Source organism: Miniopterus schreibersii (assembly GCF_964146895.1).
Source record: "Miniopterus schreibersii genome assembly, chromosome: X".
In the NCBI taxonomy this organism is placed as follows: domain Eukaryota; kingdom Metazoa; phylum Chordata; class Mammalia; order Chiroptera; family Miniopteridae; genus Miniopterus; species Miniopterus schreibersii.
This window is the reverse complement of record NC_138104.1, coordinates 63,929,387-63,950,712: the sequence shown is the minus strand read 5'-3', so window position 1 is coordinate 63,950,712 and position 21,326 is coordinate 63,929,387. Positions and strand designations below refer to the sequence as shown.

Sequence of the window (21,326 nt, the reverse complement as noted above, 5' to 3'; positions counted from 1 at the left end):
AGTGAGAGGCCCCAGCCCCACATCAGGCCCTCAAGCCCAGGGCTCCAGGGCCTGGAAGAGAAGTCACCATAAATTCAGGCTGTGAAAATCAGTGAGGGTAGCAGAGAGTGCAGGAGCCCCAGGAAGCTCCTCTTAAAGGGCCTGAGTACAAACTCAGACATGCTCCCTCTGAGCTTCAGTGCTGGGGAGGAGCTTGAAAGGAACCTGGGACATTTAAGGAAGAACTAACTTGCCTGAAATTGGGGCAAGAGCTGGAGGAGCAGCTTTTCCCAAACAGAAGAGGTGGCAGAGACCATTGTTCCTTGGGCGAGCCCTCCCCCGAAAGAGCTGACAAGTAGGTGCCATATTTGAATCTCCAGCAACTGACTCACACCTTTGGCTCCGCCCTGGTGATTCCCAGAGAACTTGCCCCTGCTTACTTGCAAGCTCATCCAAGCCATTTCCAATGGCTTTTCTATGCAAGTAGCCTCTTGAGCCTTATGTTTAGGACTTTCCTAAAATCTCAAACAAGCAGCAGCTTGCCCCATAAGGCTTAAGTGGCCCCAGGCTTGGCACTAGTGGCACCCTGCATTGGTTCATAGCTTGGCCTCTTCTGGACATCTCCAAGCCGAGCACAAATAGCAACCAACTACGTTTTGCTGTTTAGCCATTGCTGGGTGGCCCTGGGAAAAACACTGGCAGAGACTGACTTTGCACCTCCCTGGAGACCCCAGAAACAGTGCACCTGGTGGTCAGACTCGATCACACTGGATTACAACCCTACCACATCCACCAGTGACACACTCAAAGGGTGCACTTGGTGAACAGCAAAGCTCCACTGAAGTAAATCCTCCTCCATAGGGGTGTCTCCAGCATAGCAGCTCTTTGACTATAGTTGCAGCTGCTCCTGACAGCTGATTGACCTGGGGGTCAATTCTTCCCAGTGATGCCAACAGCAACCAAGGCTCAACTACAGCAGGACAGTGCACACAGGCCACACAGAGAAGCACCTAGAAGGCCTAACTCAAGTGACTGGGGAGGCTAAGCCACTGAACCCTACAGGACACTTACTACACAAAGCCACTCTACAAATTCCAGAAGACGTAACAGCTCTACCTAATACATAGAAACAAACGCCAGGAATCAGCCAAAATGTTGAGGCAAAGAAACGTGTCACAAAGGAAAGAATAGAAGAAATCTCCAGAAAAGGAACTAAATGAAATAGATCCAAGCAAGCTAACAGATACAGAGGTCAGAATTTTGGTTTTAAGGATGCTCAAACATATTAGTAAGACTATTATGAAAACAAGCAAGACTATCGATGACTTAATCAAATACCAATCAGAAATGAAGGATATATGAACTGAAATGAAGAATAATTTACAGGGAATAAGCAGTAGAGTAGAGGACGCTGAGAATCAAATCAGCAATTTGGAATATGAGGAAACAGAAATAACCCAACAAGAAGAGCAAAAAGAAAAAAGAATCCAGAAATATGAAGGTAGTGTAAAGAGTCTCTGGGACAACTTCAAGCAGCTCAGCATTCATATTATTGGTATATCAGAAAGAGAAGAAAAAGAGCAAAAAATTGAAAACCTACTTGAAAAATTAATGACAGAAAACTTCCCCTACACGGGGAAAGAAATAGACTTACAAGTCCAGGAAGCACAGGGAGTTCCAAACAAAAGGAACCCAAAGAGGCCCACATCAAGACACATCATAATTAAAATGCCAAAGGTTAAAGACAAAGAGAGAATTTAAAAAGCAGCAAGAGAAAAGCAGTTAGTTACCTACAAGGGAGCACTCATAGGCTGTCAGCTGATTTCTCAACAGAAACCTTGCAGGCTAGAAGGGAGTGGCAAGAAATATTCAAAGCGATAAAAAGCAAGAACCTATAACCAAGATTACCCTACCCAGCAAAGCTATCATTTAGAATTGAAGGTCAGATAAAGAGGTTCTCAGACAAGAAAAAGCTAAAGGAGTTCATCACCACCAGACCATTACTACGTGAAATGCTGAAGCATCTTAAAGAAGAAACTAATGAACAAAAGAATCTGACAAACTAAGTGGATCCAGAGACATTCACACATGTAACAGACAATCATATTTCAGATGAAAGAGGGAAGGGGGGTGGAGTGTTGGAGGAGATTGACCAAAGAAGTTACATGCATATGTGCATATCCCATGGACACAGATAATGATGTGGTGAAGGCCTGAGGAGGGGGTGGGAGCGAGATGGAGGGGGTCAGTTGGGGGGGAAATTTGACACCTGTAGTGCTTTCAACAAAAAAGATAAATTTAAAAAAAAAATCACTGCTGCAAATCCTAAAAAACAAAAAAAATTGATTCAATGACTTGGAAGCATGGAACAGATTCACAAATTTCAGAGGGAAGGTGGGGGTGGGTGGGGAGAGATTAAGTAAAGAATTTATATGAATATATGCATAACCCATGGACAGAAACAATAGTGTGGTGAAGGCCTGGGGTGGTAGGTGAAGGTGGGGTAGGAGTCAATGGGGGAAAATGGGGACATCTGTAATACTTTCAACAATAAATTTTTAAAAATGATAAATTAAAAAAAAATACAAAAGATAAATTTTAAAAAAAGACAAAAACAATATTCAAAAAATTTAAAAAAAGAGCCAATACCCAAAGGATAAGAAAATATTTATTTATAAAATCACAAAGGTAGAAGAATTTATTCATAGAAAAAATGGGCTTATTCAACAAGTTATTGAGGTAATGGAAGTGCTCTTGGAGCTTGGTAGTGAGGAAGCTAATGGTAATAATAAGGTGCTTGGGGGAGGGGAAGGGAAGAAGGGGAAAGAAAAGCACTGGCTCTAGGGAGGTCCCAGGGGAAGATCTCAATAGTATCTTTGGCAGTTTTCCAGGTATACCCTTTCAGGGTTGTGATCTCCTCCACTGGTTGGTCAGTGCCAGGATGGGAATCATTATCCAGTGCAACTAGTTCTGAGGTCAGCTGGGGCTGGTTTTGTTGTTTTTGTGGGCCTGGAGCTAAAATACAACTAGATGTTATCTCTAGGGAGGAAAGGTCAGGGGATCCAAACCCAATGACCATCGATATGCTAGGGGAGGAAAGAAAGGCCACCTTTGGGTAAGGTCACACCCTATAATTTCCCTTGCTGGGCACCTGGGGTTTTCCATCCTGAGGACCTGTCCTTGCTGATCATGTCTGTGTAACTGCCTACCACATTTTCCTTTTGATCCTGGGAGGAGGTGCAAGAAAGTTCTGCCTATTTGGCTGCCATCTTCTCTTCACCTGTCTGTAGTTGAGTCTTGATTGCTGTTGACTCTGCAGACTTTTTTTTAAAAAAAATATATCTTTATTGATTTCAGAGGGAGGAAAGGAGAGGGAGAGAGAGAGATAGAAACATCAATGATGAGAGAGTCATTGATCAAGCCTGCAACCCGGGCACATGCCCTGACCGGGAATCGAACCCCGATCACCTGGATCCTAGGTCGACACTCAACCGCTGAGCCACGCCTGGCTGGGCTTTCTTAAATAAAGACAAGAATGCGTGACTGCTCTGTCTCTGCTTTTACAACCTGAGATTGATCTTATTGACTATTTAATGTTGAAGCCTTGATTAGAAATGTGGTTTCTAATTATAATATTGTCCCAAAGAAGATACTGGAGCTTCTCTTTTGCCATCATTAATATTGATTCATTTGTATCCATTCAGCCATCATTTATTAAAAGGCTTAAATATGCCATGTGTTATGCTGAACAAGATTACTGGTTTATTATAATACTGTGTAACTCAGGAAGAGCCAAATGAAAGAGATTCAGAGGGCAAGGTATGTAGGAAGGGACATAGAACTTCCATGCCTTCTCCAAGTGCACTATTCTTCCTGCACCTCCACCTGTTCACAAACTAGAAGACTGTCACTTACTCTTTATTAGTATGGTCTCCAAACTACTCTGCTCACTTTCTGACTCCATTTGAAAGAGATATTATTAACCCAATTCAAGGTCTACTGAAACTGATTCAATCATGTAACATGTATGTGCAAACATCATGACTTTCCAGTTTGAACCATCAAGGTTTCTTGTTTCTACTTCTATTTTTATTGTATAAAGGATGTACGTGCTTCTTTTCATCATTTTTAAATTGGATTCTTTAACTGGAAAAAAAGTAATTGCTGTCAATCTTCAGGTAGATATATAAGGAAAAAAAGACTTCATGTTGTCAGATTTTTAACACAGACAAAATGGAACAAGTTTTTGTCAAATGATCATTAAAAGAATTTTTAAAGACTCAACAAAAGTAGACTTGAAAATGAAGAGAAAGAGAAAGCATAACTAAAGAAGAACACAAGGAAATAATACCTAGAATGTAGTTAAATCCTCTGGCTTTTTTTTTAACCTCATTTTTTTTTCTGGTTTTTAAGTGTTTATCATTGTGTACAGAAACTATCTTAATTTAATAGTTTCTCATGATTGATAGTCATGCCTTGTAATTTAACCTTACTGTAGCACCTAGTACAAATGCACACCAATGCTGTTGGTGAGTAAAGACAGGTAGGCCTCACTTTATACAAAAGACAGTCTGAATTAAAGATCACAATTGCCAGCAAGGAATGATTGGGAAAGGTTCACACAGCACATGGAAACAGCCCTTCAGGCTGGAATCTAGTCCTTACTCTATTGCTAACTCCCTCTATGATCTTGAGCAATTAATTTCATACTACTCTAGTGCATTTTTCACATCGTTAAAATGACAGATAAATGAGATAATCACTAAATTCCCTTTCAGTTCAGATAGTCTATGACATATTAGTTCAAATGTAATAATAACTAATATTCAGTAAGCACTTACCTTGTGCCAGATATTATGCTAAGCAGCATTTTTTATGTATTGACTCATTTAAATCTCAAGTAACCTTGTAAGGAAGGTACTGTTAGAGAAGTTAAGAATCTTTTGCAGGGCCACAAAATAGTGTAACTGGGCTTCTCACCCAGTTTTACTTCAGAGCTGGTCTGAAACCTCCACGCTACGTTACCTCTGAATATACAAGAGATGCTTGGTATTTAAAGATGTTCTACAGTGAATACTTTCTTAAAATGAATAATAATCTCCTAATTTATCAGCTTTTAAGTTCTTAAGTTTTTGGTGTTTCCATTTACTGTTTTATTTTAAATCAGGTTATACCTATATTTGTTGAATTAGTAGAAATTCTTAATTACTCAAGGTTTAAGGTGAAAGAAGATAGCAAAGAGTGAGATTTAATCCTTAGCTTCCTTTATCTCAGCAGGCCAGTGATTTCCTAAAATACCATTGACAAACTTGCTTAAAAATAATGCTATAGAGAAATGGATTAGAAAAATAATGTTTTTAAATATCACTAATTTTGACCTTTTCCTCTCTTTTCACAGTCACTGTTTTGAGCCCAGCAGAAAAAGGTAAGGGTGTTGTGAATTGTACTGGTAAGTACTGTATTCTTTTTTCTATCTAAAAGTGAATTAATTACCAAAAAAAGCTTATATTTTGAGCAACTTTCCCTGGAATACAATGAGGTGAGTGGAAAGTTAAGGATGCTGGTTTTCAGGAAGCTTACCAAGAGGTAAAACAGAACATATTTTCAGTGGCCTTTTGGGCTATAGAACAAAAAATTGAAAGTTACCAATTTTTATGATGGAGAAAAGCACAGATTACCACTCTGTTGGCCATAGTAACCCAAGGCTCTCTTGTTTCATCACTGTTTTTCTAAGTACCTTGCCTGTTTACCCAATTCACCCCCTCTTCAAGGCATGGAGTAAAGGCTCCACAGAGGACTTCTAAGTCTTTCACCATCATGGTTCCTATATATTTACTGTACTCTTCTGTGTTTCTCACCCTCCATTTTGTCTTTTGTTTGTTTATTTTTGTTTAAAATATTGATGATGTCCCTTCTCCCCAAAGACCCATTCCACCCTGCCCATCCCCCTACTCAGTCCCTCTCCCCACCATTGTTCGTGTCCTTGGGTTGTGCATATATGCATATAAATACTTTGGTTAATCTCTCCCCCTCCACCTTCCCGCCCTTCTCCATCCCTCTGACATTTGTCTGTCTGACCTATACTTCCATGTCATTGAATAAATTCTGTTCATCAGTTTATTAAGTTCTTTAGACTCCACATATAAGCGACATCATGTGATGTTTGCTTTTCTCTCCCTGGCTTATTTCACTTAGCATAATATTCTCCAGTTCCATCCATACTGTCCCAAAGGATACAAGATCATTCTTCTTTACAACTGCATAGTATTCCATGGTGTATATGTCCCACAGCTTTTTTATCCACCTATCTCCTGATGGGCAGTTGGGCTGTTTCCAGACCTTAGCTATTGTAAATTGTGCTGTGATAAACATAGGGGTGCATATATTCTTTCTGATTAGTGTTTCAGGATTCTTAGGATACATTCCTAGAAGTGGGATCACTGGGTCAAAAGGCAGCACCATTTTTAACTTCTTGAAGAACCTCCATACTGTTTTTGATAGTGGTTTCATCAGTCTGCACTCCTACCATCAGTGTCCTAGGGTTCCCATTTTTCTATATCCCTGCCAGCAAAAGTCGTTTGTTGATTTGTTGATGTTAACCATTCTGACAGGTGTGAAGTGATACCTCATTGTGGTTTTAATTTGCATCTCTATGATGATTAGCAACATTGAGCATTTCCTCATATGTCTCTTGGCCATCTGTATATACTCTTTGGAGAAGTGTCCATTTAGATCCTTTTCCCATATTTTAATTGGGTTGTTTGTCTTCCTCTTACTGAATAGTATGAGTTCTTTGTACATTTTGGAAATTAGCCCCTTATCAGATACATCCTTGGCAAATATGTTTTCCCAGACCTTGGGGCTCCTTTGTATTTTGAGGCTGTTTTCTTTTGCTGTGCAGAAGCTTTTTAGTTTGATGTAGTCCCATATGTTTACTTTTTCTTTTGTTTCTCTTGTCCTAAGAGATGTATCAGTTTAAATTCCACTACTTGGGATGTCTGTGACTTTACTGCCTCTGTTTTCTTCCAGGATTTTTATGGTTTCGTGACTTACATTTAAGTCTTTTGTCCATTTTGAGTTTATTTTTGTGTATGGTGAAAGCTGGTGGTCCAGTTTCATTTTTTTGCATGTAGCTGTCCAATTTTCCCAGCAACACTAATTGAAGAGACTGTCTTTACTCCATTGTATACTCTTGCCTCCTTTGTGAAATACTGACAATAGTGGCTTGGGTTTATTTCTGGGGTCCCTATTCTGTTCCATTGATCTATATGTCTGTTGTACCAGTGTCTTCAGAAATGCTTGCTGGATTTTGTCGAATGATTTTCCTGCATCTATTGATATGATCATATGATTTTTGTCCTTCATTTTGTTTGTGATATATCACATTTATTGATTTGCGGATGTTGTACCAACCTTGCATCCCCAGAATAAATCCCACTTGGTCGTGGTGTATAATCTTTTTAATGTATTGCTGTATCCGATTTGCTAGTGTTTTAGTGAGGATTTTAGCATCTATGTTCATCAGAGATATTGGCCTGTAGTTTTGTTTCTTTTTAGTATTTTTATCTGGTTTTGAGATTAGGATGATGCTGGCCTCATGAAAAGAGTTTTGAAGTTTTCCATCCTATTGAATATTCTGGAATGATTTGAAAAGAATAGGTGTTAATTCTTTTTCGAATGTTTGGTAAAACTCCCCTGTAAATCCATCTGGTCCAGGAATTTTGTTTGCTGGGAGTTTTTCATTACTACTTCAATTTCATGAGTTGTTATCAGTCTATTCAGGTTTTCTTCCTCTTCCTGATTCACCTTTGAAAGACTGTATGCTTCTACGAATATATCCATTTCACCCATGTTGTTCAATTTATTGCCATCTAGTTGCTCATAGTGTTTTCTTACAATCCTTTGTATTTCTGTTGGGGCAGTTGATATATTGCCTTTTTCATTTCTGATTTTATTTATTTGGGTTTTCTCTCTTTGTTTCTTCCTGAGTCTGGCTAAAGGTGCATCAATATTATTTATCTTTTCAAAGACCAGTTCTTGGTTTCATTGATTTTTTTCAGTTTTTTATAATATCTATGTCATTAATTTCTGCTCTGATATTATTTTCTTCCTTCTACTTCCTCAGAGCTTTTCTTGCTGTTCTAGTTCTAGTTGTTTTATTTTTGTGTTAGATGCTTCATTAGAGCTTTTTCTTATTTCTTGAGATAGGCCTATAATGCTATCAATTTTTCTCTCAGGACTGCTTTCACTGTGCCCCATAGATTTTTGCTTGTTGTCTCTTCATTTAAATTTTTTTTCATGAAGCCTTTGATTTCTTCCTTGATCTCATTGGTAAACCATTAATTGTTTGTAGCATGCTATTTAGCTTCCATGTGTTTGAATATTTTTGAGGTTTTTTATTTACTGGTTGATTTCTAGTTTCATGGCATTGTGATCTGAGATGATGCTTGATATGATTTGAATCTTTTTGTATTTGTAGAGACTTGCCTTGAGCCCTAACATGTGATCTCTTTTTGATAATTTTCCATGTGCACTTGAGAAGAATGTATATTCTGCTGCTTTGCGATGAAATGTTTTGTAAATGTCCATTAAATCTCTTAGGTCTATTGAGTCATTTAACGTGTGTGTTTCCCTGTTGATTTTTGTCTTGATGATCTGTCCAATGCTGACAGTGGGGTGTTAAAAACCCCTATTATGATTATGTTGCTGTCAATCTCCCTCTTAATGTCCACCAAGAAATTTATTATATATTTAGGTGCTCCTATATTGGATGCATAAATGTTTATACAGGTTATTTTTTCCTGTTAGATTGACCCCTTTAGTATTATATAGTGACCATCTTCGTCTCTTGTTGTGGTCTTCATTTTGAAGTGTATTTTGACAGAAATAACAATTGCTACTCCATCTTTCTGTTCTTTTCCATTTGCATGGAATATTTTACTCCATCCCTTCACTTTTAGCCTGTGTGAGTCTTTTGCCCTCAGTTGTGTCTCTTGTAGACAGCATATATTTGGGTGTTGTTTTTTATCCATTCAGCTACTCTATGTCTCTTGATTAGACCTTTTATCCCATTTACATTTAAGACTACTTTTGATATCAACTTATTTAATGCCCCTTTTCCCCCGTTATGCTGATGTACCTTTCTCTCACTATTCCTTCTTTTTCTTAAAGCAGTCCTTTTAGCATTTCTTGCAATGCTGTTTTGGTGGTACTGAACTCCTTTAGCCTTTTTTAGTCTGGGAAGCTCTTTATTTCACCTTCAGTATTAAATGATAGCCTTTCTGGATAAAGCAACCTTGGTTGCATGTTTTTGCTTTTCGTTACTTTAAGAATTTCATGCCACTCTCTTCTGGCCTGAAGTGTTGCTGCTGAGAAATGAGCTGTCAGCCTTATGGGGGTTCCCTTGTAGGTCACAGCTCGTGTGTCTCTTGCAGCCCTTAATATCTTCTCTTTGTCCTTGACATTTTCCATTTTAATTATGATGTGTGTTGGAGTGGGTCTCTTTGGTTCCCTCTTATTTGGAACCCCCCTGTGCTTCCTGAACTTGTGCGGCTTTCTCCCCCTCCAGCATAAGGTAGTTTTCTGCCATTATTCCCTCCACCAAGTTCTCTATCCTTTGCTCTCTCTCCTCCCCATCTGGTACTCCTATAATGCGAATGTTGTTTCACTTCATCTTGTCCCAAAGCTCCCTTAGACTATCCTCATGCTTTTTTAAGTGTTTTTTCTATTTGCTGCTCTGATTGTGTGATTTTTTCTACCTTGTCTTCTAAGTCACTTATTCTATCCTATGCTTCATTGAGCCTTCTTTTAATTCCTTCCAGTGTATTTTTGATATCAGATACAGCGTTTTCTATCTCTGTCTGATTTTTGTTTATGTTATGTATCTCTTTTTTCATGTTTTCACTAAGGTCCTCGATTTTATCATTTACTGTCTTCTTAAATTCCTTGAATGTTTTCATAATCAATACTCTGAACTTTATTTCTGATAGCTTGCTTAACTCCATCTCATCAAAGACTTCTTGTGGCGATTTTACCTTTTCTTTGATTTGAGGGTTCTTTGTCTCCCCATTTTGGTAGGTCTTAGTGTTTGTGTCTATATGTTAGATATATTTGCTGTCTCCCAGTCTTCTTGGGTGAGATTTTGTATTGTGAGGCCAGTGGTGCCCAAAGATGCTTTTTCCTCATACTTCTGAGCTCTTTCCTCTAGGCGTGTCCCTTTTGTGGGTGTCCATTTTGTGAATTCTTTGGGTCCTCCTGTTGTGGTTGGGTCTGGAGTGTTGTTGAGCAGTCCTTGGTAGGACTCTCCTCTTAGTTTGGCTAACTGTGTGTCTCAGCCCCACCCTTGTCATTAAAGCTGTTGTACAGGTGTTAGCAAGGCAGGACAATACCTGTCTAAACTTCCAGGAAACAAGGGGTATCTTACAAAATATGTTGACAGTCACAATGGAAACAACCCAAGCGCAAATAGAACTTGGAGAGTGAAGGGAGATCAACAATTCTAGAGAAAATAAAAAGCTTAAGAAAAACCAAAGAAAAATAAAGTTTAAAGAGAAAGAAGTATATTTTTGTTAATAGTGATGAAAATGTAGAAAATGCTAATATTTAACTGAAATGTAAAAAACATAAAAACTATTGGGAGGTAATAGAGGCAGAGAAAAGATTCTGAAAAAAAGGGCCAGGAAACAATTAAGGAAGAGACTAAGAATAGGATAATAGTTGAAAGTGAAAAACTAGGGAGAGGGAAGATGGCGGCACTGTGAAAAGCAGCAGAGCACCCCTGATCCTAGCCATGGACTCGATTGACTCCTAAAATCCTATGTAACCTGCTTGGAAAAACCAGAGACACATACCTGAGTGGATGGAGTGTGAGTGGGAAGCAATGAAGAAACATGATGGAGTCCGGTAAGAGAGTGGGGCTATTGGAAGGGGGAGTCCCCCCTGAAGACTGTGCTGGGCTCCAAGCTGCAAGGCTTGGAGGCTGCAGGGCTCCGTTCCCTCGGGAGTGCAGACCAGCATTCAAAAGTGGGGATCTCACACCCAGAGTGACAAAAAGGGAAGGAGCGCCCCACGCACAGGGCAGAGGGACCCAGGGAAGTGGTGAGTCCCAGAGGGATTGGAGCCTTCCTAGGAAACAAAGCTTCTAGTGGCGGCTGCAACCAGCGTCTAATGCTCAGGGTGCCTACCATAGGGAAGGCTGTCCCAAGGTCTGTGGCGCCTAAGTGGTAAGGGACGAGAGGACTGCGCTGAACAGCAGCACATCGGGACTTTGTGCCTTCCTGTAGGGCATTATGTTGAGCCTCAGAAAGCACTGAATCTGCGTGGCATGGGGGAAGGGAGGTGCCCTCCCTGTCCTGAGCTCCTGGTGTGGAGAAGCTGGGATTGGTGACCAGCCCTGAGGGGCGCTATGGTGGTGCATGAAGCTGCCCCAGCTTTGATGAGACCAGCGGTGCAAGCAGCTGTGTAGAGCTGACTCTGGGTCCTCTCTCACTGGGTGCCTTGGTGTGCAGTTGGCAGGACCTTGAAGGGTGGACTCTCTGCCTGTGTGTTGCTTTCTGCGTTTTTAGTTTGATTGCGGAATTGGCTCCCACCTTCCCCGCATGCACTGCGCAGACCAGCGGAGGCTGGGATTCGGGACTACACAGTAGACTGTCTGAGGGGCGGGCCTGGTGCGACCAGCCAACCAGAGCTGAGAATGGAGGAGCAGAGCCCACCTGCTTATCCTGCAGCCAGGAGCACTGCCAACCATAGGAAAGGGCCTGGTCCCGCTCACTGAGCCCCCAGATACCCCCTGCAGGGCACAGTCCTGAGGGGGAAGGGAGAGCAGCTCACAGGAGGACTGTACAAGAATAAGAGTCTCAGGGACTATTGTTTGGGAACTGGAAGAAAACCTGAAAACCCCTGCTGGGGGCTTGGCAGGCAAAGGGCTCACCAGAATGTTTTTAATTGAACCCACTGAGCCCAGGCTGCTGAAACCGCCCATACAGAAAAGACAAAAGGCTGAAATCAATCTGAAGCTGCAGCAAGACAGAGCTTGGGGAACTAGAATCAGAGGACAAGATAGGGACCAAGGAGCTGGCTGTGGAGCAGAGACTAACTCCAGCAGAGTGAGCGCCTGACAGTGAATCCTCTAAGGGGAGTGATACCCTGAGCTACACTAGCCACCCTGCACCCTAAAGACTCTACAGAAGACTCTGGAGTAATACCAGGCAACTACAAGGTTTCAAAATAGTTGACAAAGAGCCTCCGATCAACCATCTACCTAAGAGACCAGAGCCAAACCTAGACTGCTCCTCACATTGGCTGATACACAAGTGCCTCCCGGGAGAACTGAAACCAGCATACAAAACAGTGAGTCTCAGACAATGTAAGTTGCCCAGAAGAAAATCACCTGATTGACTACCTTTTTTTCATCTTTTTTATTGTTTTTGTTTTTTTTTCTGTTTGTTTTTTATTTGTGTGTTTATCTTTTCTTTTTTTTCATTAGGAAGAAGTGAAAGGGGAGAAAATTTGTTTTTTCTTCTTTTTTAAATTTGATAATTTTTAAAAAAAAATTTTTAAAACATTTTTTAACTAATTTTTTTTCTCTTTTTTATAAAAGCATTTTGTCTTGCTTAGCTTGTTTTTAGGTTTGTTTTGGTTACTTGCTTTGTTTTATTTTATCTTTGCTTCTACTATCAAGACTTCCTTGATATCCCTGCTTAACAACTGGGACTTTATCATTATAACCAAGTTTACAGCTTTCCTCTGTAGTTTCCACCAAATTGCTTACCGGACTCCCTCCCTGCCTGGGCTATATCTCTCTCTCTCTTCTCGATCCATTGGCATAACTTTTTTTTCTTTTCCTTTTTTCTACTTTTCTTTTATTCTTTTGTTATCCTCCCTTCTGTCTTTTTTTCGATTGTTAGTTTCTCTTATTCTCTTTATTGTATTTTTGTTTTTTCATTTTCAACTACTATCCTATTCCTATTCTCTCCCTTAATTTTTTGCTGGCCCTTCTTTCAGAATCTTTTCTATGCTTCTGTTATCTCTCAGTAGCTTCTTTATTTTTTACATTTTAGTTTAGTATTATTCTCTAAATTTTCACCAGTATTAACAACAATATACATATCTCTCTCTCTCTCTAAGCGTTACTTTTCTTTCTCTCTTTTTTTAAGCTTTTTTTGTGTGTGGGAGTGCTCCCTTCACTCTCCCAGTTCTATTTTCACTCGGGTTGTTTGCATTGTGACTGTCAAGATATTTTGTAAGATACCTCTTGTTTCCTGGATGTTTAGTTGTGTCGTGTCCTGCCTTGCCAGCACCTGTACAACAGCTTATATGACGAGGTTGGGGCTGAGACACAATTAGCCAACCTGAGAGGAGAGTCCTCCCAAGGACTTATCAATGACAATCTAGACCCAAGCACAACAGGAGAACATAAAGAAACCACAAAAGGGACACCAACAAGAGGGACACACCTAGAGCAAAGAGCTCAGCAGTATAAGGAAAACACACCCCTGGGCTCCACTGGACCCACAAGACAAAATCCCATCCCACAAGACAGGGAGACAGCAAATATATCTAATATATAGATACAAACACTAAGACCTACCAAAATGGGGAGACAAAGAAACAACCCCCAAATTAAAGAAACAGAAACATCGGCACAAGAAGTCTTTGATGAGATGGAGTTAAGCAAGCTATCAGAGACAGAGTTCAGAGTATTGATGATGAATATGTTCAAGGAACTTAAGAAGTCACTAGACGATAGGATCGAGGACCTTAGTGAAAACATGAAAAAAGAGATATATACCATAAGCAAAACTCAGAGAGAGATAAACAATGCTGTATCTGATATCAAGAATGCACTGGAAGGAATTAAAAGCACGCTCAATGAAGCATAGGATAGAATAAGTGACTTAGAAGACAAGGTAGGAAAAAAATCACACAATCAGAGCAGCAAAAAGGAAAAACACTTAAAAAGCATGAGGACAGTGTAAGGGAGCTTTGGGACAACATGAAGCAAAACAACATTCACATTATAGGAGTACCAGAGGGGGAGGAAAGACAGCAAGGGATAAAGAACTTGGTGGAAGAAATAATGATACAAAACTTCTCTAAGCTGGAGAAGGAGAAAGCCGCACAAGTTCAGGAAGCACAGGGGGGTTCCAAATAAGAGGGAACCAAAGAGACCCACTCCAACACACATCATAATTAAAATGGAAAATGTCAAGGACAAAGAGAAGATATTAAGGGCTGCAAGAGAGAGACAAGCAGTGACCTACAAGGGATCCCCCATAAGGCTGACAGCTGATTTCTCAGCAGAGACTCTTCAGGCCAGAAAAGAGTGCCATGAAGTTCTCCAAGTAATGAATAGCAAGAACATGCAACCAAGATTGCTTTATCCAGCAAGGGTATCATTTAAAATTGAAGGTGAAATAAAGAGCTTCCCAGACTAAAGAAGGCTAAAGGAGTTCAGTACCACCAAAACAGCATTGCAAGAAATGCTAAAAGGACTGCTTTAAGAAAAAAAAGGAATAGTGAGAGAAAGGTACATCAGCATAAAGAGGGAAATGGCATTAAATAAGTTTATATCAGTAGTAACCTTAAATGTAAGCGGAATAAATGGTCCAATCAAAAGACATAGGTTCGCTGAATGGATAAGAAAACAGGACTCAAATATAAGCTGTCGACAAGACACCCACCTGAGAGCAAAAGACTCACACATGCTAAAAGTGAAAGGATGGAGTAAAATATTCCATGGCTATGGAAAGGAAAAGAAAGCTTGAGTAGCAATTCTTATTTCTAACAAAACAGACTTCAAAATAAAGACCATAACAAGAGACAAAGACGGTCACTACATATTACTAAAGGGATCAATCCAGCAGGAGGAAATAACCCTTATGAACATTTATGCACCCAATACAGGAGCACCTAAATACATAAAAAATTTCTTGGGGACTTTAAAGGGGAGATTGACAGCAACACAACATAGTGGGGGAATTTTAACACCCCACTGTCAGCATTGGACAGATCATCAAGGCAAAAAATCAACAGGGAAACACAGACTTTCAATGACTCACTAGACCTAAAGGATTTAATGGACATTTACAGAGCATTTCACCCCAAAGCAGCAGAATACTCATTCTTCTCAAGTGCACATGGAACATTCTCAAAAATAGACCACATGTTAGAGCACAAGGCAAGTCTCTACAAATATAAGAAGATTGAAATTATATCAAGCATCTTCTCAGATCACAAATGCATGAAACTAGAAATCAACCACTGTAAAAAAACTTAAAAATATTCAATCAAATGGCGGCTAAATAGCATGTTATTAAAGAATGAATGGTTTACCAATGAGATCAAGGAAGAAATCAAACAGTTCATGGAAAGTAACAAAAATGAACAGACAACAACCCAAAATCTATGGGACATGGCGAAAGCAGTCCTCAGAGGAAAATTCATAGCATTACAGGCCTATCTCAGAAACAAGAAGAAGCTCTAATGAACCATCTCACACAACAACTAAAAGAGCTAGAACGAGAACAGCAAGAAAAGCCCCAAGGAAGTAGAAGGAAGGAAATAATAAAAACAGAGCAGAAATTAATGACATAGAGACAAAAAAAAACAAACAATAAAACAATGAAACCAAGAGCTGGTCCTTTGGAAAGGTAAATAAGATTGATGCACCTTTAGCCAGACTCACTAAGAAACAAAGAGAGGACCCAAATAAACAAAATGAGAAATGAAAGAGATGATATAACAACTGACCCAACAGAAATACAAAGGATTGTAAGAAAACATTATGAGCAACTAAATGACAACTAATTGGACAACATAGGGGAAATGGACAAATTCCTAGAAGCATACGACCTTCCAAAGCTGAATCAAGAAGAGGCAGAAAACCTGAATAGGCCGATAACAACTAATGAAATTGAAGGAGTAATCAAAAAACTCCCAGTAAACAAAAATCCTGGACCAGATGGATTTACAGGCGAGTTTTACCAAACATTCAAAGAAGAATTAACACCCATTCTATTCAAACTATTCCAGACAATTCAAGAGGAGGGAAAACTCCCAAACTCTTTTTATTTGGCCAGCATCATCTTAATCTAAAAACCAGATAAAGATACTACAAAGAAAGAACATTACAGGCCAATATCCCAGCTGAACATAGATGCTAAAATACTCACTAAATTAACCAGCAAACCAGATCCAGCAATACATTAAAAAGATCATTCATCATCACCAATTGGGATTTATTCTTCGAATGCAAGACTGGTACAACATCCACAAATCAACAAATGTGATACATCACATAAACAAAATGAAGGACAAAAATCATATGACCATAACAATAGATGCAGAAAAAGCATTTGACAAAATCCAGCACCCATTTCTGATAAAAACTGTCAGCAAAGTGAGAATAAAGGGATCATACCTCAACATAATAAAGGCCATATATGACAGACCTACAGCCAACGTCATAATCAATGGGCAAAAACTAAAACCATTTCTATTAAAAACCGGAACAAGACAGGGATGTCCACTTTCACCACTCTTATTCCACATAGTACTGGAAGTCCTTGCCACAGCCACCTGATAGGATGAAAACATAAAAGGTATCCAAATTGGAAGAGAGGAAGTAAAACTGTCATTATTTGCAGATGACATGATACTGTACATAGAAAACCCTAAAGACTCCATCAAAGTACTACTAGATTTGATAAATGAATTTGTCAAGGTTGCTGGATACAAAAACCACATCCAGAAATCAATGGCATTGTTACACACCAACAATGAACTTTCAGAGAGAGAAACTGAAGAAGCAATACCATTTACCATTGTAACTAAAAAAAAAGATACTTAGGAATAAACTTAACCAAGTATGTAACAGACCTGTACTCGGAAAACTACATGACACTTAAAAAAGAAATAGAGGAAGATTTAAACAAGTGGAAGAATATACCATGCTCATGGATTTTAAGAATTAATATCATTAAAATGTCCATACTACCTAAAGCAATTTATAAATTCAATGCAATTCCTATTAAAACACCAACAGCATATTTCACAGACCTGGAACAAACATTTCGAAAATTTATATGGAACCCAAAAAGACCCCGAATAGCTGCAGCCATCTAGAGAAAAAAGAACAGAGTGGGAGGGATCACATTACTGGATTTCAAACTGTGTTACAAAGCCACTGTAATCAAAATGGCCTGGTATTGGTACTACAACAGGCATATAGATCAATGGAAGAGAACAGAGACCCCAGAAATAGACCCATGCCATTATGGTCAGTTAATATTTGACAAAGGAGGCAAGAGTATCCAGTGGAGTAAAGACAGTCTCTTCAATAAGTGGTGCTGGCAAAAAATTAAACTAGACCACCAACTTTCGCCATACACAAAAATAAACTCAAAATGGATAAAAGACTTAAATGTAAGTCATGAAACCATAAAAATCCTGGAAGAAATCATAGGGAGTAAAGTCACAGACATCCCACCTAGTGGAATTTTCACTGCTACATCTCCTAGGGCAAGAGAAACAAAAGAAAAAATAAACATATGGGACTGTATCAAACTTAAAACCTTCTGCACAGCAAAAGAAAACAGCCTCAAAATATAAAGCAACCCCAAGGTCTGGGAAAACATATTTGCCAAGGATGTATCTGAAAAGGGGCTAATTTCCAAATTGTACAAAGAACTCATAGTACTCAGCAAGAGGAAGTCAAACAACCCTATTACTAAATGGGCAAAGGACTTGAATAGACACTTCTCCAAAGAGGACATACAGATGACCCAGAGACACATGAGAAAATGCTCGAGGTTGCTAATCATCAGAGAGATGCAAATTAAAACCACAACGAGGTATCACTTCACACCTGTAAGAATGGCTACCATCAACAAATCAACAAACGACATGTGCTGGCGAGGATGTGGAGAGAGGGGAACCCTAGTACACTGCTGGTGGGAATGCAGACTGGTGCAGCCACCTTGGAAAACATTATGGAGGTTCCTCAAAAAGTTAAAAATGGAGCTGCCTTTTTACCCAGTGATTCCACTCCTAGGAATGTATCCTAAGAATCCTGAAACATTAATCAGAAGGAATATATGTACCCCTATGTTCATAGCAGCACAGTTTACAATAGCTAAGATCTGGAAAGAGCCCAATTGCCCATCAGTAGATGAGTGGCTAAGAAAACTTTGGGACATTTTCACCATGGAATACTATGCAGCTGTAAAGAAGAAGAATCTCATACCCTATGGGACAGTATGGATGGACCTGGAGAATGTTATGCTAAGTGAAATAAGCCAAGAAAAGAAAGACAAACATCACCTGATCTTGCTTATACGTGGAATCTAAAGAACTTAATAAACTGATGAACAGAATAGATTCAATTACATTGAAGTATAGATGAGACTGACGAATGTCAGAGGAGGGCGGGTAGGTGGAGTGGGAGAGAGTAACCAAAGAATTTATATGTTTATATGCACAAACCAAGGACAGGGACAATGGTGGAGAGAGGGAATTGGGAGGGGCATGGGACAGGGTGGAACGGGTCATTGCGGAGAAAAAGAAACATCTTTAATATTTTAAACAAAAATAAAATTTAAAAATAAAAAATAAAATGTAAAACTAAAAATACAGTAAAGATAATAAGAGAAACTAAGAGTCGAACATATAGAAAAGAAGACACAAGGTGGAAAAAAAAATAAAGAAAAGAAGAATAGGAAAAAAAGTTTTGCCAATGGATTTAGAGGAGAGAAAGATAAATCCCTAGCAGGGAAGGAGTCCAATAAGAAATTTGGGAGAAACTATGGAGAAAAACAGTAAACTTGTTGGTTTTTATGATAAAGTCACAGCAATTAAGCAGGAATATCAAGAAATTTTTGGTATTAGAAGCAAGGATAAAACAAAACAAAGCAAAGAAACAAAACAAAACAGAAACAAAACAAAGATCAAGCTAAGCAAAACAAAATTCTTTAAAAAAATAAAATTAAAAAAAATTATAATTAAAAAAAATTTTTTTTTTTAATTATTATAAAATTTAAAATGAAAAAACCGATACTTCTCCCCTTTCTCAATCAGGTGAGTTTCTTCTGGGCAGCTTATACTGTTTTGTATGCTCATTTCAGTTCTCCTAGGAGGCACTTGTGTATCAACCAATGTGAGGAGCTGTCTAGATTTGGCTCTGGTGGTTTTAGGTAGTTGGTACATCTGAGGCTCTCTGTGGACCACCTCCTCTTGTAACCTATTTTACAACCTTATAGTTGCCTGCTCTTACTCCAGAGTCTTCTGTAGAGTGTTTAGGGTACCGGATGGCTAGTGTAGCTAGGGATATCAATCCCCTTACTTACAGGTCTCACTGTTAGGCACTCACCGTGAGGGAGTCAGTCCATGCTCCACAGCCAGCTCCTCTGACTACCCTATCCTCTGATTCTAGTTCCCCATGCACTGGCCTGCTTCAGTTTCAGACTCAGTTCAGTCTGTTGCCTTTTCTGTATGGGGCATTTCAGCAGGCTGGGCTCAGTGGGTTTGATTAAAAAAAACATTCCAGTGAGCCTTTTGCCTGCCCAGCCCCCAGCAGAGTTTTCAGCTTTTCCTCCAGTTCCCATAGAACAGTCCCTTAGAGTCTTATTCTTGTAATGTCCCCCTCAGGACTGTGCCCTGCGGATTTGTCTGGGGCCTCAGTGTCCTGGACCAGCTCCTTTCTTGTTTCAGGTGGTGCTCCCAGGCTGCTAGAGAGGCAGGCATGCTCCAACCCTTCCTTCCCAGATCTGGTTGGCTGGTTGCACCATTTGCACAGTACCTCTGTCTACTCTGCAGACATCAATCCCAGGTTCAGGTGATCTGTCTGCCCAGTGCATGCTGGGAAGGTGGGAGCCAGTACAGGGATCAGAACTCAAAAAAGTACAAAGCAACACACAGGCAGAGAGTCCACCCTGCAAGGTCCTGCTCTCCGTGCGCCAAGGCACCCAGCAGGAGTGGACCCAAATTCAGCTCGAAGCAGCTCCCCACACTGCTGATCTCAGCAAAGCTGAGGCGGCTCCAAGCTCCATCACAGCATTCCTCAGGTGTGGTCACAAATCCCAGACTCTCCCCACCAGGTGCTCAGGGCAATGAGGGCACCCTTACAGCTGGTCACATATTCCAGACTCTCTGCACTGGGAGCTCGGGGGGCGGGAGGGCTCTCCTCCCCTTCCCTGAGTTAAGCAGTTTAAATGCTTTCTGGGACTCAACACAGTGCCCTACAGGGAGGCAGAAGGTCCCTGTGTGCGGCCGCTCAGTTCAGTCCTCTGGTCCCTTACTACTCGGGTGTCACACACTTTGGGACAGCCTTTCCTATGGTTAGCTCCCTTAGCATTAGGCACTGGACATGGACGCCATTCAAACTTTGTTTCCCTAGGAAGGCCCTGTCCCCTCCTTGCAGACATATGGCTCCCCTGTGTACCTCTGTCCTCCGTGTAGGGCTCTCCTTCCCCTCTCCACTCTGCGTGTGAGATTCGTGCATTTGGATGCTGGTTCGCACTCCCGAGGGGAGGGAGCTTTGCAGCCTCCAAGCCTCTGGGCATGGAGCCCAGCACAGGCTTTAGGGGGGACTCTCCCTTTCTACACCTCCCTCTTTTACTGGACTCTGTGATGTTTCTTCAGTGCTCCCTGCTCGCAATATGTCCACTCAGGTATGTATCTCTGGTTTTTCTAAGCTGGCTACATAGTTTATTAAAAGTAAGTCAAGTCCATGGCTGGGAGTGGGGGTGCTCTGCTGCTTCTCACAGTGCCGCCATCTTCCCTCTCTTTTCATCTTGTCTTGATCTGCAATTTATATTGCCATCATAATGAGACTGTTGTATTTTCCATTAAAAATGTGTAAGCTAAGCATGAGTTTTAACAAACCTTTAACTTTACATTATTTTTTCAGGTATGACCATAAGCATGCATGTAGCTGCTTTATATAGTCATTTTTAATTCTCACTTCATGGGAATTAATTGTTGTAGTTCATTAACTACATAACATTCATATTGTGCTGTTTTAAACTCTAGTTTGCTGCTATTTATTTAATAGAGGTGTTGGCTTTAGAGGCTACAGTGCAGAGTAGTGGGAATACAGTAGACCATAGTAGTTAAAAGTATGAGTTCTGGAGCTGAACTGTGTAAATTCAAATCCTGGCTTCACTACTTCCTAGTAAATTATTTTACCCTCCTTGTGCTCATTTTATTAATGTGTAGTATAGAAATATTAATACTACCTATTTTGTAAAGTTGTGAAGATTTAATGAGTTAATGCATATAAACCACAAGAGTGGTAAGTAAAGCACATGCTGATGACTCAGTAAATACATGCTCCTATTATTATAGCCTTA

At 40.0% G+C, this 21,326-nt stretch overlaps 1 protein-coding gene across 3 annotated transcripts in view; it reads left to right on the top strand.

The window, feature by feature from the left end:
• ZDHHC15 (zDHHC palmitoyltransferase 15) overlaps positions 1-21,326 on the top strand; it is a 180,421-nt gene that overhangs the window by 26,960 nt on the left and 132,135 nt on the right. For all 3 annotated transcript variants that reach the window (XM_081125835.1, XM_081125836.1, XM_081125837.1), the window contains exon 2: positions 5,378-5,404. In XM_081125835.1, the coding sequence (XP_080981961.1) occupies positions 5,378-5,404 (27 nt within the window). The remainder of the gene's footprint in view (positions 1-5,377; positions 5,405-21,326) is intronic.